The sequence below is a fragment of the Psammomys obesus genome, unplaced genomic scaffold (assembly GCF_907164565.1).
Source record: "Psammomys obesus unplaced genomic scaffold, mPsaObe1.curated_primary_1811, whole genome shotgun sequence".
In the NCBI taxonomy this organism is placed as follows: domain Eukaryota; kingdom Metazoa; phylum Chordata; class Mammalia; order Rodentia; family Muridae; genus Psammomys; species Psammomys obesus.
The window spans coordinates 11944711-11959276 of NW_026589137.1; the positions used below are offsets into that span (position 1 = coordinate 11944711).

At 35.9% G+C, this 14566-nt stretch overlaps 1 protein-coding gene across 1 annotated transcript in view; it reads right to left on the reverse strand.

The window, feature by feature from the left end:
* Positions 1-14566, reverse strand: part of Col4a5 (collagen type IV alpha 5 chain) — a gene marked incomplete at its 5' end in the record, with an annotated part of 167757 nt that overhangs the window by 105302 nt on the left and 47889 nt on the right. The window contains 10 exons of the mRNA XM_055604962.1: positions 802-952; positions 2406-2503; positions 4234-4338; positions 4444-4536; positions 5820-5988; positions 7442-7633; positions 7903-7973; positions 9252-9344; positions 12904-12987; positions 13307-13480. Of these exons, the coding sequence (XP_055460937.1) occupies positions 802-952; positions 2406-2503; positions 4234-4338; positions 4444-4536; positions 5820-5988; positions 7442-7633; positions 7903-7973; positions 9252-9344; positions 12904-12987; positions 13307-13480 (1230 nt within the window). The remainder of the gene's footprint in view (positions 1-801; positions 953-2405; positions 2504-4233; positions 4339-4443; positions 4537-5819; positions 5989-7441; positions 7634-7902; positions 7974-9251; positions 9345-12903; positions 12988-13306; positions 13481-14566) is intronic.

A 14566-nucleotide genomic window follows, 5' to 3' on the forward strand; every position in this document is an offset into this window, starting at 1 on the left:
CTGTTTAGCGCTGTACCCCATTTTTTAAATTGGGGTATGATACCCCACTAAGATCTGTTTCTTTTAAACAAATATATTTGTGTTACCTCTCCAAGAAAATCAAAGATTAAAAATAAATAGTGGTAAATGAACTAAATTATAACAGTGACAGAAAGGCATCATGGGTTGTTGGTATAATTTTCTTGTGGAATGCATACAATTTACCTTTGTTCATTCAAATACTGGTTTCTCTACCCCACTATCTGGTTTCAATCTGGACATTGCATTGTAATGTTTATTCTAAGCATAACCTGTCTCAAATTTGTGTAAACATGCCACCATTTGTTGTCTGTATTGTCAATAAAATTACCATCCAATGCTGTGCAATGGAGAGAATAGGGTGGTACACCCTGGTTTGGAGGTGAGGGCAAGGAAGTGAGTGGGAGGAGTTGGAGAGGAGAGATCATCAGGAACCACCAGGAGAGATGAACCAAACATAAGATATGACTAAAAGCAAGTATAATGTTGGAAATTCTGAATGGGAGCAAACTATGCAGGCTTGGAGGTTTAGGATGGAGTAACTATTGGCAAGCATTGTGCTCTAGTTTAATTAAATGAATCTTGGTCTCTGAGTGGTAATTTGGGTATACAGCTGGTTTAGGAATAACCACTGTTTAACTAAAAAATAAATCAATAGTAAATATTAATATTTAACAACAATGAGCTTTCCAGTTAGCTGACTTCTTACCCATTGCCTTTCCCAAAGGTTTCAATATCAGTGACAGTTTAAAGCAAATTGATAGGAAGCAAGACCCTCCATACCTTTTGGTCCAGGAAACCCATCCAATCCAGTGCGTCCTGGGGGACCTGGAGGTCCTGGGAAACCACGATCACCTTTTGGACCAGGTGTTCCTTTGAAACCTGGGAATCCTGGTGGTCCAGGTGGCCCAGGTAACCCAAATCCTGGCTCTCCCTTAAGCATAAACATGACAAAACAAAATTAAAAGTCCCATCACTTTCCTAATGTTTACCATTTACTACAGAGTATTTAAAGCAGAGAATACAAAATATATTCTTCCATGGTAAGGAGAGGATTATTAAATGAAAAGTAATGGTAGTGTTAGAGAGAACATCTAGAAGGATAGAAAACAGGGTTTAGTAAAATCAAATTAGTTGGACTGTTTTTAAACTAAGAAAGTTAACTGAAAAGTATGAGATAAAAAAAAGAAAAATATTAGATTAAATAACACTCTACCCAAGTGAAGAAATGTGAATATGGACTTAGAAGTATATAATCCAAATAATTATTTTTAATATTACTAATTCTTATAATGCCATGATGGTTTCTGTATAAGCAGTCCCTTTAGTTAAAGATGAATACTGAAGCATTTGCAGGTGAAGTGATGTAATTTTGAGATTTGGGTTAAAGGAGAAGCCCTCCCCCCAAAAAACAGGAAAAATATTATAAAAGTGTTATTTTAATCTTAATAATTTGTACCTGGGTGAGAGATACATGAAAGTTCATTATATTACTTCTTTTGCTTTGCACTTATTTGAAAATGTTTATCACAAAATGAAAACAAGCCATCAAAGATGCAGTTTTCTTGTGAAAGCCATCAGCTGTCTTTCCCATGGAAAACAAGCAATGATGAGCAAGATTAAATCATTTAAGCACAGAAAATATAGGAAGAGTCAGGATAAAATTATATTGCAGCAGTTTGCTGATGGCTGACTGAAATGTATTTGAGGTTAAATAAGATATAATAAAAGGACTATAAAGAGAGTTATTTATTATTAGTATGAAATAGCAGTGATTTGATTTATATATCTTTGATGGAATTTGGACAGAGGAAACAATACAGGAAGGGCTTCATACATCCAGCACAATTTCACCAATCATCACACAAGTATGAAATGGGTTACTGTTTGTATATATAAGCACAAGCCAAGGTGATTATTTGATTCTTTCACATAATCCAAAAACCAACTAGTCTATGACAAGGTCAGAATTATCTCTTGTTCTGTTAAAGATGGTTTAGGATTGGATATATTTTCATGACAGGATACCTAACTTTTATCAATATAACAAAGACCTAGGACAATGTCTAAGTTAAAATAGGAACTGGGACTAAGGACAGTAGAGAAGACAGAAAAATGAAAAGGGGGTAAATTAAAATGATGCAGAGTGGGGCCGGAGATATAACTCAGCGGTTAAGAGTACTCTTGTAGAGAACCCATGTTCGATTCCCAGCATCCACATGGTAGTTAACAACTGCCTGTAACTTGAAGTTACAGGCCTTCTTCTGACCTAGCAGTCACCAGGCACTTACATGGGGCACATGCATACACATGCAGGCAAATCACTTATATACCTAAGAAATAAAAATTAATAAATCTTTTTTTTTTTTCTTAAAAATGTTTCAGACCTTTGGTCCTGGAAAGCCTGGTGCCCCAGGAGGGCCTTCTGGACCCATTCTTCCAGGTATCCCAGGAGCTCCTGGAGGTCCCGGAATTCCTGGAAAACCTGTAAAATAGCAAGTCATGTTTTTCAATCCACAAAAAGAATAAACTTTAAGATAGTCACATTTTTATCTCCTTAATCGTGATTTGTACACTTGAAATGTTAAAACTACACGAAAATGCTATATGTCTACTTAGAAACAGGCCTAATAGATATCTGCAGTTTTCTCTTAATCACCTTATCCTTTCATTCCCATAGAGTAATGCTGGTAGAAAAAGATACGCTCTTTTGAAATATATAGAATAAGTCAAAACTAAATATAGTGAAATAAAAAAACAAAAATGTCTCTTCTGCTTACATTGTGATATTGTGTGACAGAATGTCAATTATGTACTTCTAGAGATGAGAGAGGCAACTGGTAATGTTGTATAAACATTATCCCAAAATTTAATATATTAAGTGCTTACATAAAAAGTACAAGTATAAAAATTAACTGCATTTAGGGGGAAAGGATAGAAGACCCAGAGGAGATAAGAACTCCCTAAGAAGACCAACAGAGTAAAATAACCTGAGCCCAGAGGGGCATACAAGGAGCCAACCAAAGACATGCATGGGCTAGACCTAAGCCATTACATATGTACCAGAAGGACAGCTTATTCTTCATATGACTCCCTAGTAAGGAGAGCAGAGGCTGTCTCTGACATGGACTCTGCTGTCTGCATTCTTGTCACAACCCACTGGCTGGGCTTCCTTGCCCGGCCTCAGTGGAAAAGTATGTACTCAGTCCTGATGCAACCTGATGTACTGGCTTGTATTGCTGGGTTGGGGGGCTCGCCTTTTTTGAGGGGTAAGGGAGGAAGGATAGGGGAATTGTGAGGGAAGGTGGGACCTGGAAGAAAGAAGGGAGAGTGCTACGACCAGGATATAAAGTGAATATATAAATTTTAAAAATAATAACAAATAATATTTACATTTAAAAAAACATTAGTGCATAAAATAATTCTCTCATTTTAATAAAAGAATTTGGTAAAAGTAAGGGATTGTCATTACACAAAGGTCCTGCCTTCCTACTTATGATAATAAATTCCATGAGGAATAAAAGAAAGCTGTAGAAAAAACCCTAAAATTATCAATAAATCAAAGCATATATACTTGAGATAAAACATTGCATATGTGTATAGTAAATCTGTTTTCTGATTAATGCAGTCTATTAATTCAAAACATATCTTGCTTCATTCCCAGGAACTTTTTTTAAGCTCCAAGAACACAATGATAAAAACAAAATGTAATATTTCCCATGATATTCTTTAGCACATGAATAATTTTTGCAGCTCTGAAATGTAGATAGTTTTGCCACTGGGCTATTTTAGATAATTGTCTATACTTTCAGTGAGAGACCCTGTCTCTAAAATTAATGGGCATGTAGAGACTTTTCTTCTTTAATATATATTTTTAATCATTTTAACTTTAGGTGTATGGGTGTTTTGTCTGCATGTATGTACATGAACCATGTGTGTGCCTAGTGTCCTCAAAAACTAGAGGAGGGCACTTAACCTATTAAACCTAGAGGTAAGGATGGTTAGGGAGCTACCATGGAGATGCTAAGAATTAAATCTAGTCCTCTAGAAGAGCAGGCAGTGCTCTTAGCCATCTCTCTAGCTGCCAATGTGATTTTTTATTTACAATTTTATGACATATAGCAAAAAAGTTGCATTTACTTTGATTTATAATATGAAAGAAAAGTAGCATAATAACCAGTTAATCTATGCTACTCAGTATCTAGCCCAACATACCTTTGGGACCAGGCGGTCCAGGAAGCCCAATCCCAGGAATTCCTGGTTCTCCTTTGCTACCAGGCATTCCTGGCAGGCCTGGTAGGCCTGGAGGTCCAGGATCACCTAAGGAAAAACAAACAAACAAAAAAACAGCAGTGTAAGAATGGAAAAAAATCCAAAGAAAGAATTCCAGTGATAAAGATATTTTGAAGTAAATTCTTTGCATACCTGGAAGGCCCAATTCACCATCTCTACCTGGATTACCTGGCAAGCCAGGCTTCCCTGGTTGGGTTGTGGTATGGCCTGGATCACCTTTAGGACCTAGAAACAAATGGATCACTCATGAGTGAGAATTATTTACTTGACTAAAGATAACAATCCCATTTTGTATATTCTAGGAAGGTATCAAACAGAAGGATGAAACTTCAAAGAGAAAAAGCAGATGGCACTTTTAAGTACTTCAGTGATTAAGAATGTTTGATTTTTAATTTTAGATGTCAGCCTGACTAGATTAAGGGATACTCATATAGCTGGTAAAGCAATTATCTTTGCTTATGCCTATGACCTATGATACCAGAAGAGAACAGGATTTGAATCAATGATTTAAGGAAAGAAGATCTGCCTTTGCACAATATGGGTCAATATCATCCAATAGAAGACGGCATGGATAGTATACCAACACCACCAACCACCCAACAAAGCATAGGAAATCAATCTGCCTCTCTCTCTCTCTCTCTCTCTCTCTCTCACACACACACACACACACACAAACACACACACACACATTTGGAACATCTGTCTTCTCCTTTCCTTGAGATAAATATATATATTAGACTGGGAAGGAAGCTCAATTAGCAAAGTGCTTACTGAATAAGAAGCTGTAGTTTTATGGGTGCTGTGTCCCACAGCACCCATAAAGGTAGTAGCACATGCCTGTAACCCAAATACTGAGGGTATAGAGGCAGGCAGAGCCTTGGAGCTCACAGGCTAGTCAGCTTAGCAATGTCAATGAACTCCGGATCTAGTGAAGGAACCTATCTCTAAAATTAAGGTACATGTTTTTGACCCTCAAAACATAAACATAAAAGTAACATTATAAAGACTAAGCAGTAAGCAGGTTGCATTTATGTATATAAGAAATATATATATATATATGCTTGGGAATGTACATATAGGAATACACATATACATATACATTTATATATAAACATTTAAAGAAAAAGAGACAGTATATATGAAAGAGAGCAAGGGGTACATGAGAGATGGGAGAAGTTTGAGGGAAGAAAGATGAGGCAGAACATTTTATAATTATAACATTGAATTTTAAAATATTAATAAAAGAAACTAATATGCATGTGTACCTGCCACCAACATGGATACAACTACACAAACATATACACACAGAAATACAAGTAACAATACCAACAATGACTGAAAAAAAGTTAACAAAAAATCCCACTTTAAACAAATAGATTTCATTCCCTTGCTATAAGCACATAAGTGGCCAGGGAAACACATTTCCCAGGAAAGAAAGCTAATGTTAGTATTTTTGCTTTAAGCACAAAATTTAAAATAATAATAATAAACAGTCATAGTATATGTACCTGGTAAGCCTGGCTGGCCTGGATTTCCTGGCACACCTTGTATGCCTTTTTCACCTACAGGGCCTGGAGGCCCCAAACCAACAGGGCCCATAGGTCCCATAATTCCTGGGAGACCTGGCAAACCTGGGTTCCCAGAAGGACCTCGTTCGCCCTTAGAAGTTATTCCACCCTGAAAATAGAAATGTTTCGGGCAGAAAACATATTGATATAACAACTTCATGCAGGTTGGTATGAATGAATACAGTGATGGACATGACACAGCCGTAAGTACTTCTTAAAGTTATGCTATATATTGGGATAGTGCAGGGAATCATATGAAAGAAGGGGGAGTTAGTATGACATAAAAAGGATAGGAGCTCCACAAGAACCAAATATATCTGGGCACAGGGTCTTTTCTGAGAATGACACTCCACCAAGGAACATGTGTGGATATAACCTAGAACCCCTGTTCAGATGTAGCCCGTGGTAGCTCAGTAACCAATTGGTTTCCCATAGTAAGGGGAACAGGAACTATTTCTGACAGGAACTCAATGGCAGGCTCTTTGACCACCCTGCCCCTGAAGGGAGGAGGAATCCTGCTAGGCCACAGAGGAGGACTTTGCAGCCAGTCCTGAAGATTTCTGATAAAACAGGGTCAGATGAAAGGGGAGGAGGTCCTCCTCAAACAGTGGACTTGGAAAGGGGCAGGGAGGAGGTGAGGGAGCGAGGGTGGGATTAGGAGGGAATGAGGGAGCTGGATACAGCTGGGATACAGAGTTAATAAATGTAACTAATAATAAAAATAAATAAATAAATAGATAAGAGAGAAAAAGTGAATAAATTATAATAAATTAAAAAGGCACTTGCTCAATAAAAGGTATGCTCTGTAACTGTGAAATTGTTAAATTTTATCTGTGATCACTTATTTACACATCACCTCATTCAACAAATACTTCTGAACTCTGTCTTCCAGTGGTACACACTGAGAGGCTAAGTGGATCAATGTCTCTGCTCTCAAAAAGCTTACAATCTACAATGTGTCAAAATGGTCACCATTTATGTATCCTATTATGTATATCCCCCACTCAAATATTTTATACTGTAAGTTGAATACAAAATGAGGTTGTTCATTTATGCTCATTGTTTGGTTCTATAGTATCTTAATCTGGTCATCTATACATACAAATCTATAACATTTCTATTCATAAAAAATTATATTATTTTTCATGACTAAAAAAAAAAAATCCCAAAGATATTTAGAATAAGAAGTGAATACCACACTGACTCCTAAGCATTCTAGCTTCCTATCAATTAATCATGGCTAGTAACAACTGATACAGTAATTAGTTAAGAAGGAATTCATAAAAATTAAAGAAAATAGTAAGGAAATTCTAATTCATATCAATGTACCATTTCAATGTAAAAATCATATTATTTTAGGCATTAGTAGAGTATTCATCTAAGTACTAGGCCCCCTCTTTAATTTAACAAGTGTTTTTTTTGGGGGGGTGATTACTGAGAATTTAATTTAGGGGTTCACACACAACAAATACAAGATCTATCACCGAGATAGAATCTCATCCTGTAGGAAACATTACTAAGTGAAAATCTGACATAAAAGCAAGAATATCAAACCAACTCACAGGCTCTCCTTTGGGGCCAGGCAGTCCTGGCAAACCATCCTTTCCAGGAGTACCAGCTAGACCAGGAAGCCCTGGAGCTCCAGAGAAACCCAGCTCTCCTTTGTCACCTTTCATTCCAGGAAGAGTGAGGACATCACCAGGGTCACCTTTAGATCCTGGAAAGCCTGGAGCACCTGGAGGTCCAGGTATGCCCTGAGTTGAAAGAAGAAGAAAAAAAAAAAAGAGGAAGAAGAAAGAAAGATCAGATTTTTTTTTCTCCAGCTAGCTCCATCAACCCCTTCAATAACATTTAGTATACAAAGTAATCTATGAAGGAAGGACAGCAAAGCAGGGAGAGGGAATGAATAAAATAAATCATAATTTAATATTCAAACTGAATTTAATATATGTGTTCATGTGAAAATCAAAGAGAATACAGCTTCTTCAAGTACTCTGTGGTTCATAATATAATCAAAGCTTACTGGCAATCCTTTTAGACCAATTGTCCCAGCTTGTCCCTTTTCACCCTTCTCTCCAGGGATTCCAGGAGATCCTAAGACACACAGAGAATCAGGTAAGCTCTGAACCTTAAGCCCCCAAGCAAACTCATATAGAAAACAGTGTGTATCACAAACTTAAATTTTAATCTGAAAACACTACTCTACCACCATATTCTTCCTTCTTACATGTTCTCAATATGAAGAAATCAGACTTTCTTATAAATAAATGTAATATTTAAGAGGACATACAGCATTGCATCCTCAGGTATTTCTAACTCTAGGCTCTTCTTCTGTGAAGTGGCACTTGAATACCTATAACTATCCTATTGCCACTGGGGGAAAATATAGGAGCCCACATTTTAATTTTAAGTTATACAATCTTTCCGCATCCTTACTGGCTCTTTGGTTGGCCATTCACTAAGATTTGATTTATGAGATCCTTTTGGTGACAGAGGTTACAGAAGAAAGTTACTAAAGTTCTGGTTCTACAGACAAATCCCCGCTCTAACTGCATTATTATTAACCTGGTTATTAGTTTAAAAGTTAATACTTGGATACCGATAGGAATTGCTTAATCCAGTGCTACTGAATCATAACTTGAGGATCCAGCATTCTAGATTTTAGCAAGCACTTTGTGTTATTCTTATTTATTTCCAAGTTTAAGCCAAACGAAACTGAATGTACAGGCTACACTACTAGCTCTAGGTCCTAGTGGATGCTATAAAAATTGCTAAGAGTATTTCCAAACTCTCAATGAATTTGTGTCTTTGGTAGATACACTGGACTGGTAAGAAGTCTAGAATTTATTATCAGCCTGGGAACATACATTATATACAACCTCAAGAATATGTAATTTGGGCCTATGTATAGAGTTAACTGAGTGGAATAGTTGTGGTTCTGAAAAAAGGACTCAAAATTCAGAAGGAGGCCTTATTTGTAGAAAGAAGAACATTGGCAGCTGGTTACCAGCACTTTAATAGAAACCTTATTCCTTAATGACTCTATGTGATATATAGACAATGGTTCTGCCTCTGGAACTGTATGAATATCCTCCCTAGTTTTCTAGGAGAAAAGTCTGACTCTATGTATCACTTCACCCTTGGGGACAATGAAATTCTTTGAATAATACCAAATGATGTAATAGAGAATGTTGGTAACTCCATATATTATAAAAAAGCACAATTTTTCATAAAAGAGATGTTGCATATTCAATAATTTGTATACACAAGTGACTGGCAATAAAGTGGAGAACTAACAACATTGTAAAACTATTAGCATACTCAAAGAGCTAAAAATATTTTAAAAGATTGACTACAAGGAAAATATTTTACCTGGAGGACCTGGGAGACCTGGCAAACCAGGTTGGCCTGGAGGCCCTGGAATGCCAGTTCCAATACAGTTGAAGCAAGTATCACCTTTGTCACCTAGAAATAAACAAATATTTTTTGGTTGTTCAAGACAGGGTTTCTCTGCAAAACTTTGGCTGTCCTGGACTAGCTTTGTAGACCAGGCTGGCCTCAAAATCACAGAGATCCACCTCTGCCTCCCCAAGTGCTGGGATTACAGGTGGGCATCACCACACCTGGCCTGGAAAGGTTACTTAAACCTTCTTTAGACAGGTTTCTAAAGAAACCATCTGAAAGGAATTACATTCCTACCCAATAGTGTGGTTGGAGAAGCCTATGTCTAGAATCAGTTCTTAGACAAATAAATAGTGAGTGCTTACCATATGCAGAAAACTGGTTTAGGCATTTGTGATATGTAGATAAAAGAAAACAGACAAAATTCCATGTTTTATGGTATTAACTTCCTACCAATACAAAGGAGTAATAAACAATAAAGGCAATAACTTTTTAAATTACATATTAAAAAGTTTGATATAATATAATATTAAATCTAGTAAACTTAAATGCATATGGAAATGTGTTTGTAGGGGGAAATGGGATTAGGTAAATGTGGCAGTGTGTTAGGGATGAGTAGGTGGGAGAAAGGTTGCAATTTTAAATAGGGTGAGGTCAGGATAGATCTCATCAACAAGATATCTATAGAAATAAAATGCAAGGCATTGCATTTGCATAACAAGTATAGCCTGTTCTATAGACAAGGAAGGGCAGGTAGATCAGTCTGATAAAGTAGAATGAGGAAATGGGACCAAGTCTATAACAAGTTGTAAGAGAAATATAGAAGAACGTTATAGAGTTGTAAGGGGATGGCTTATGAGGACACATTCAGTCCATACTAGACCATAGCTATCACTGTGAGTTAAATGAGAAACTCGTGGATATTAAACAGAAGAGCCATCATTATAACAAACAACATTTGCCCACAGTGAACAGACTTACAATAACAAATTGCACATTCATCTGTTAGTCATCTACCATTAGTTATTTGGTCTTTCAAATGACAAGGAACTCCATGGCCAAACTACATATTTTGCTTAAAGATATAAAAACTATTCTACCCTTAATATAATCCCAAAGAATTTAAGGCGGTCTTAAAAACATAATTAACCCATCTACCATTAATGGGTAAACTATTCATATTTTCTTATTTGTTTAGTTATTTCATACAGTATATTTTGATCATATTATTTTCCCTCCCCCAACTCCTGTATACAGAACATGAATTCTCTTTTTAAACATTTTAGGACAATGTGGATTCTTCACATTAATCAATTTTAAGAAAATAACTCCCATTATTAATTAAGTCAATGAAACATCTCACTATTTGGCAGCATTTCATAAGATTTCAGATGTCAAACAACATTGTCTCAAAAAAATGTCCCACATATAACTATACAGGCATTGCTTAAACTACTCTCACCATCATCATTCTAGGCTTAATATTAGCCAACGAAAGTAATAAAACTACTTTAATCTTACAGCTTAGTTTTCTTCATCTACCCACTGTTCCTCCAGTTTCTAGGATTTTTTTTCAACTACAATGCATTGTTATTTACTAATAAACCAATAAGTAAGCAAAATACACCTGCAAGTCTTCTAGACTTAACCTAGTTAAGAAAGCAGTTCCCAGCTGGGCATGGTGGCACAAGCCTGTAATCACAGCACTCTGGGAGGACAAGGCAGGTGGATCTATGTGAGTTCCAGGCCAGCCTATTCTACAAAGCGAGTCCAGGACAACCAGGCATCTAGGGCTAAACAGAAGAACTTTATCTCAAAAAAATAAAAGAAAGAAAGAAAGAAAGAAAGAAAGAAAGAAAGAAAGAAAGAAAGAAAGAAAGAAAGAAAGGAAGGAAGGAAAAAAAAGAGTTCCCCAAGCCACATAGATATCCAAATGTAATCCCTTGACAATTCCCATTGACTAATAAATAAATAATTAACTAACTAAAAGATAAACAATTATAATTACTTCCTTAATTGTAGTACATATATCTTTAATTTCTATTTCTGTTTACTGCTTGAGAATTACTATTATAATTTGAGTGATCCAATTATAACAAAAATACAAGTTAAGACCAAGAATCCACACTATTATTCAACTTCCAAAGCTTTATCACACAGGCATACCTATTTTATCTTAATATCAATTTCTCCACCTTCAAAAATTACTCAATCACTCATATTATTAAATTCAATAAAAATATCTACCTTAAAATTTGCTAGTAACAGAACTATAATTAACTCTATCAAAAGCCACCATTAACACATTCAGATTATTCAATTAGTGCATCAGAGGTCTGAAAGCTCTTCTGCTGCCACTGCTGTAGTATATCCAAATTCTAGCATAACTCCTAAACAAAATACAAAATGATGCTACAAAAGATGCAATCGAACCTTAATATAATTCCAAATCCACCACTACCAGTAATAACTAACTTCAGTCTACCATAAATAGGTGAAGATTTACAAAATTCTTAAAAAAACAAAAAAATCATGTATATTATAATTTCTATGTAGAGTTAAACCAAGACAAATGGCATAGAAAATCAATGTTATTTTTCAACTATAGAAACTCTGATGACCAAAAACTCTCCCTTTGTCATTAATATAATTAGCCACTTATACGTTGATGTCCCAGTCCCATACAATTTCAGTATGATGAAAATATACTCTTTTAGAAGGCATCTGCATGATACTACTAACTTATTACCCTCGTCCTCTGTGTAGTAACACATACATTAGATTAAATGGTTGCATTTTCATCAGTCATGTCTGTTTGCTGGATGAGTTATCTAATATCTTTATGCAAACAGAGACTCCACATTTTTCATGTTTGTTTTTCTTTTGATGAAGAACAAAGTCTGTATTATGGTCATTTGCTTTCCTAGAAACTTGAAGCAATGAAATTATTTCATTACTGGAAGTGAAAGTGGAAAAAACTAGGCATGAAATTTTGGATCAAAACACTAGGAGAAATAGGAGGGCATACAGACTACCAGATTTTAAGTACAAAGAGTAATTATAATTAGTTAAAAAGGTACTGTGTGGAAACAAATTCAGGTAGGTCAATGCATGTGATGGCAAAGATCCATCAAAGTCTTTGTTACTACTTTAATTTGTCAATGAAGAAGGAATAAAATTATGAGTCTTACAATGATAAACAAGGAAGGAAATATAAGTTTGAAAAGAGAAAAGATGCAGGATCAGAAAAAAATGAAAATCTGAAACTACTCATGCTATACCTTAGTTACAAATAAATACAATGAAGTAAGAAAACAACAAAGGAGTCAAAATTAATAATAGAATTTATTACAATAATTGGTAATGTAATTTAAGCTAATTTAAGAGGAAAGAAAATATATCATTAAGTTAAGGTTAGTCCAAAGGATGTCTCAATGGGAGTCATGTTGGAGTCAAGTTATTCGAAGTTGTAATTTAGGAGAAGATATAAAATTAACACTGTGAAATGCACACTATTCTTAAGGAGATATTTTTGTGATGTGAACTTGGAAATAGAAATTAGAACACAAGTATTCTGCTAATGACTTCAAAGAATGAAGAAATAGATGCTTGGGGATCAAACCTTTCACTCCTTGCTCTCCTTGGAGTCCTTTATCACCTGGAGATCCTGGGGGGCCTGGAGGACCTGCTTTACAGCTCTCATTACCTGAAGTTAAACATATGATGGCAAGCTAATTGTTGTTAAATGTTGAGAAGACTAGAGAAAAAATCCAGAATGGCAAGAAAAATACTTGTTTACAATTTCTTATTTTTAAAAATACAACTAAATAAGCAATATGGAGACATATTGTTGATAATACACAGTTTGAAGATCAATGAATTATCAAAATCCCAAACTAAAATAAAAGTACAATCTCTTAGATATCAGGAGCATAAATAATGATGCCAAACTTCAGTCAGATTCACTTATAAGTGAAATAAAGCAAAAGAACAGACAAACTTGTCAGGATAAAAACGCAGCTTACGCAACGGCAAATGTGGGCCAGGAGGACCAGGAGGTCCTGGAAGACCAGGAGCCCCAGCCTTTCCATCAAGTCCAGGAGATCCAGGAATACAAACTCCAGGGAGACCTTCATCACCTTTCTGCCCTTTTTCTCCGGGATATCCAGGGGAACCAGGAGGACCCATGACAGCTTCCCCTAAAAAAAAAAAAAAAAAAAAGTACCCATTTAAGTGATCAAAATTATCTTAATTTGTACAAATTACTTTGATTCCCAAGGAAAAATTAGGAATAAAAATATGTGCCTTTAATTCAATGTTGATTGGATTTTCTTTTTGCATTTTTAAAATGATCTTTTTGTATATAAAATAATAGGTTGCATTTTGACATATACACATATGTTCATATACATCCCCACACAACCATATCCATCTCTTGTCCCAGCCTCACTTATCCTCTTTTTTTAAATTACCTTTTTTGTTTGTTTTTTTAATATTATTTTTAGTTACATTTTATTAACTCTGTATCCCAGCTGTATCCAGCTCCCTTATTCCCTCCCAATCCCTCCCTTCCTCCCTCATCTACTCCCTGCCCTTTTCCAAGTCCACTGTTTGCAGAGGACCTCCTCCCCTTTCATCTGACCCCGTTTTATTCAGGTATCTTCAGTACTGGCTGCAAAGCTCTCCTCTGTGGCCTAGCAGGACTGCTCCTCCCTTGGGGGGCGGGGAGGTCAAAGAGCCTGCCATTGAGTTCCTGTCAGAAATAGTTCCTGTTCCCCTTACTATGGGAAACAAATTGGTTACTGAGCTACCACGGGCTTCATCTGAGCAAAGGTTCTAGGTTATATCCACACATGGTCCTTGGTGGAGTGTCAGTCTCAGAAAAGACCCCTGTGCCCAGATATATTTGATCCTTGTGGAGCTCCTATCCTTTCCACATCATACTAACCTCACTTATCCTCTTTTTACAGTTTCCTTTCCGCTTCCATGTCCTATTATATAGCACTAAATTAGATTCTGAGCAGAAGAGACCATCTGTACTATTTCTTTTTTTTCCTTCCCATTAGCTGCTCTTGTTTTCCCTGATTTAAACTCCTTATTCTACAACTTAGTCCTTGTTCAGTTGGTTTGTGTCTTAAGGTTTTCTATAAGGATTAACATTTGAAAGGAAAAAGTGTTTAAAATGATGTAACAGTTTGAGTATAAGGCATAATTATTTAAAATAGCTGGGCAATTGTGGTGCACATCTTTAAATCCAGCACTCAGGTGACAGAGGCAGGAGGATG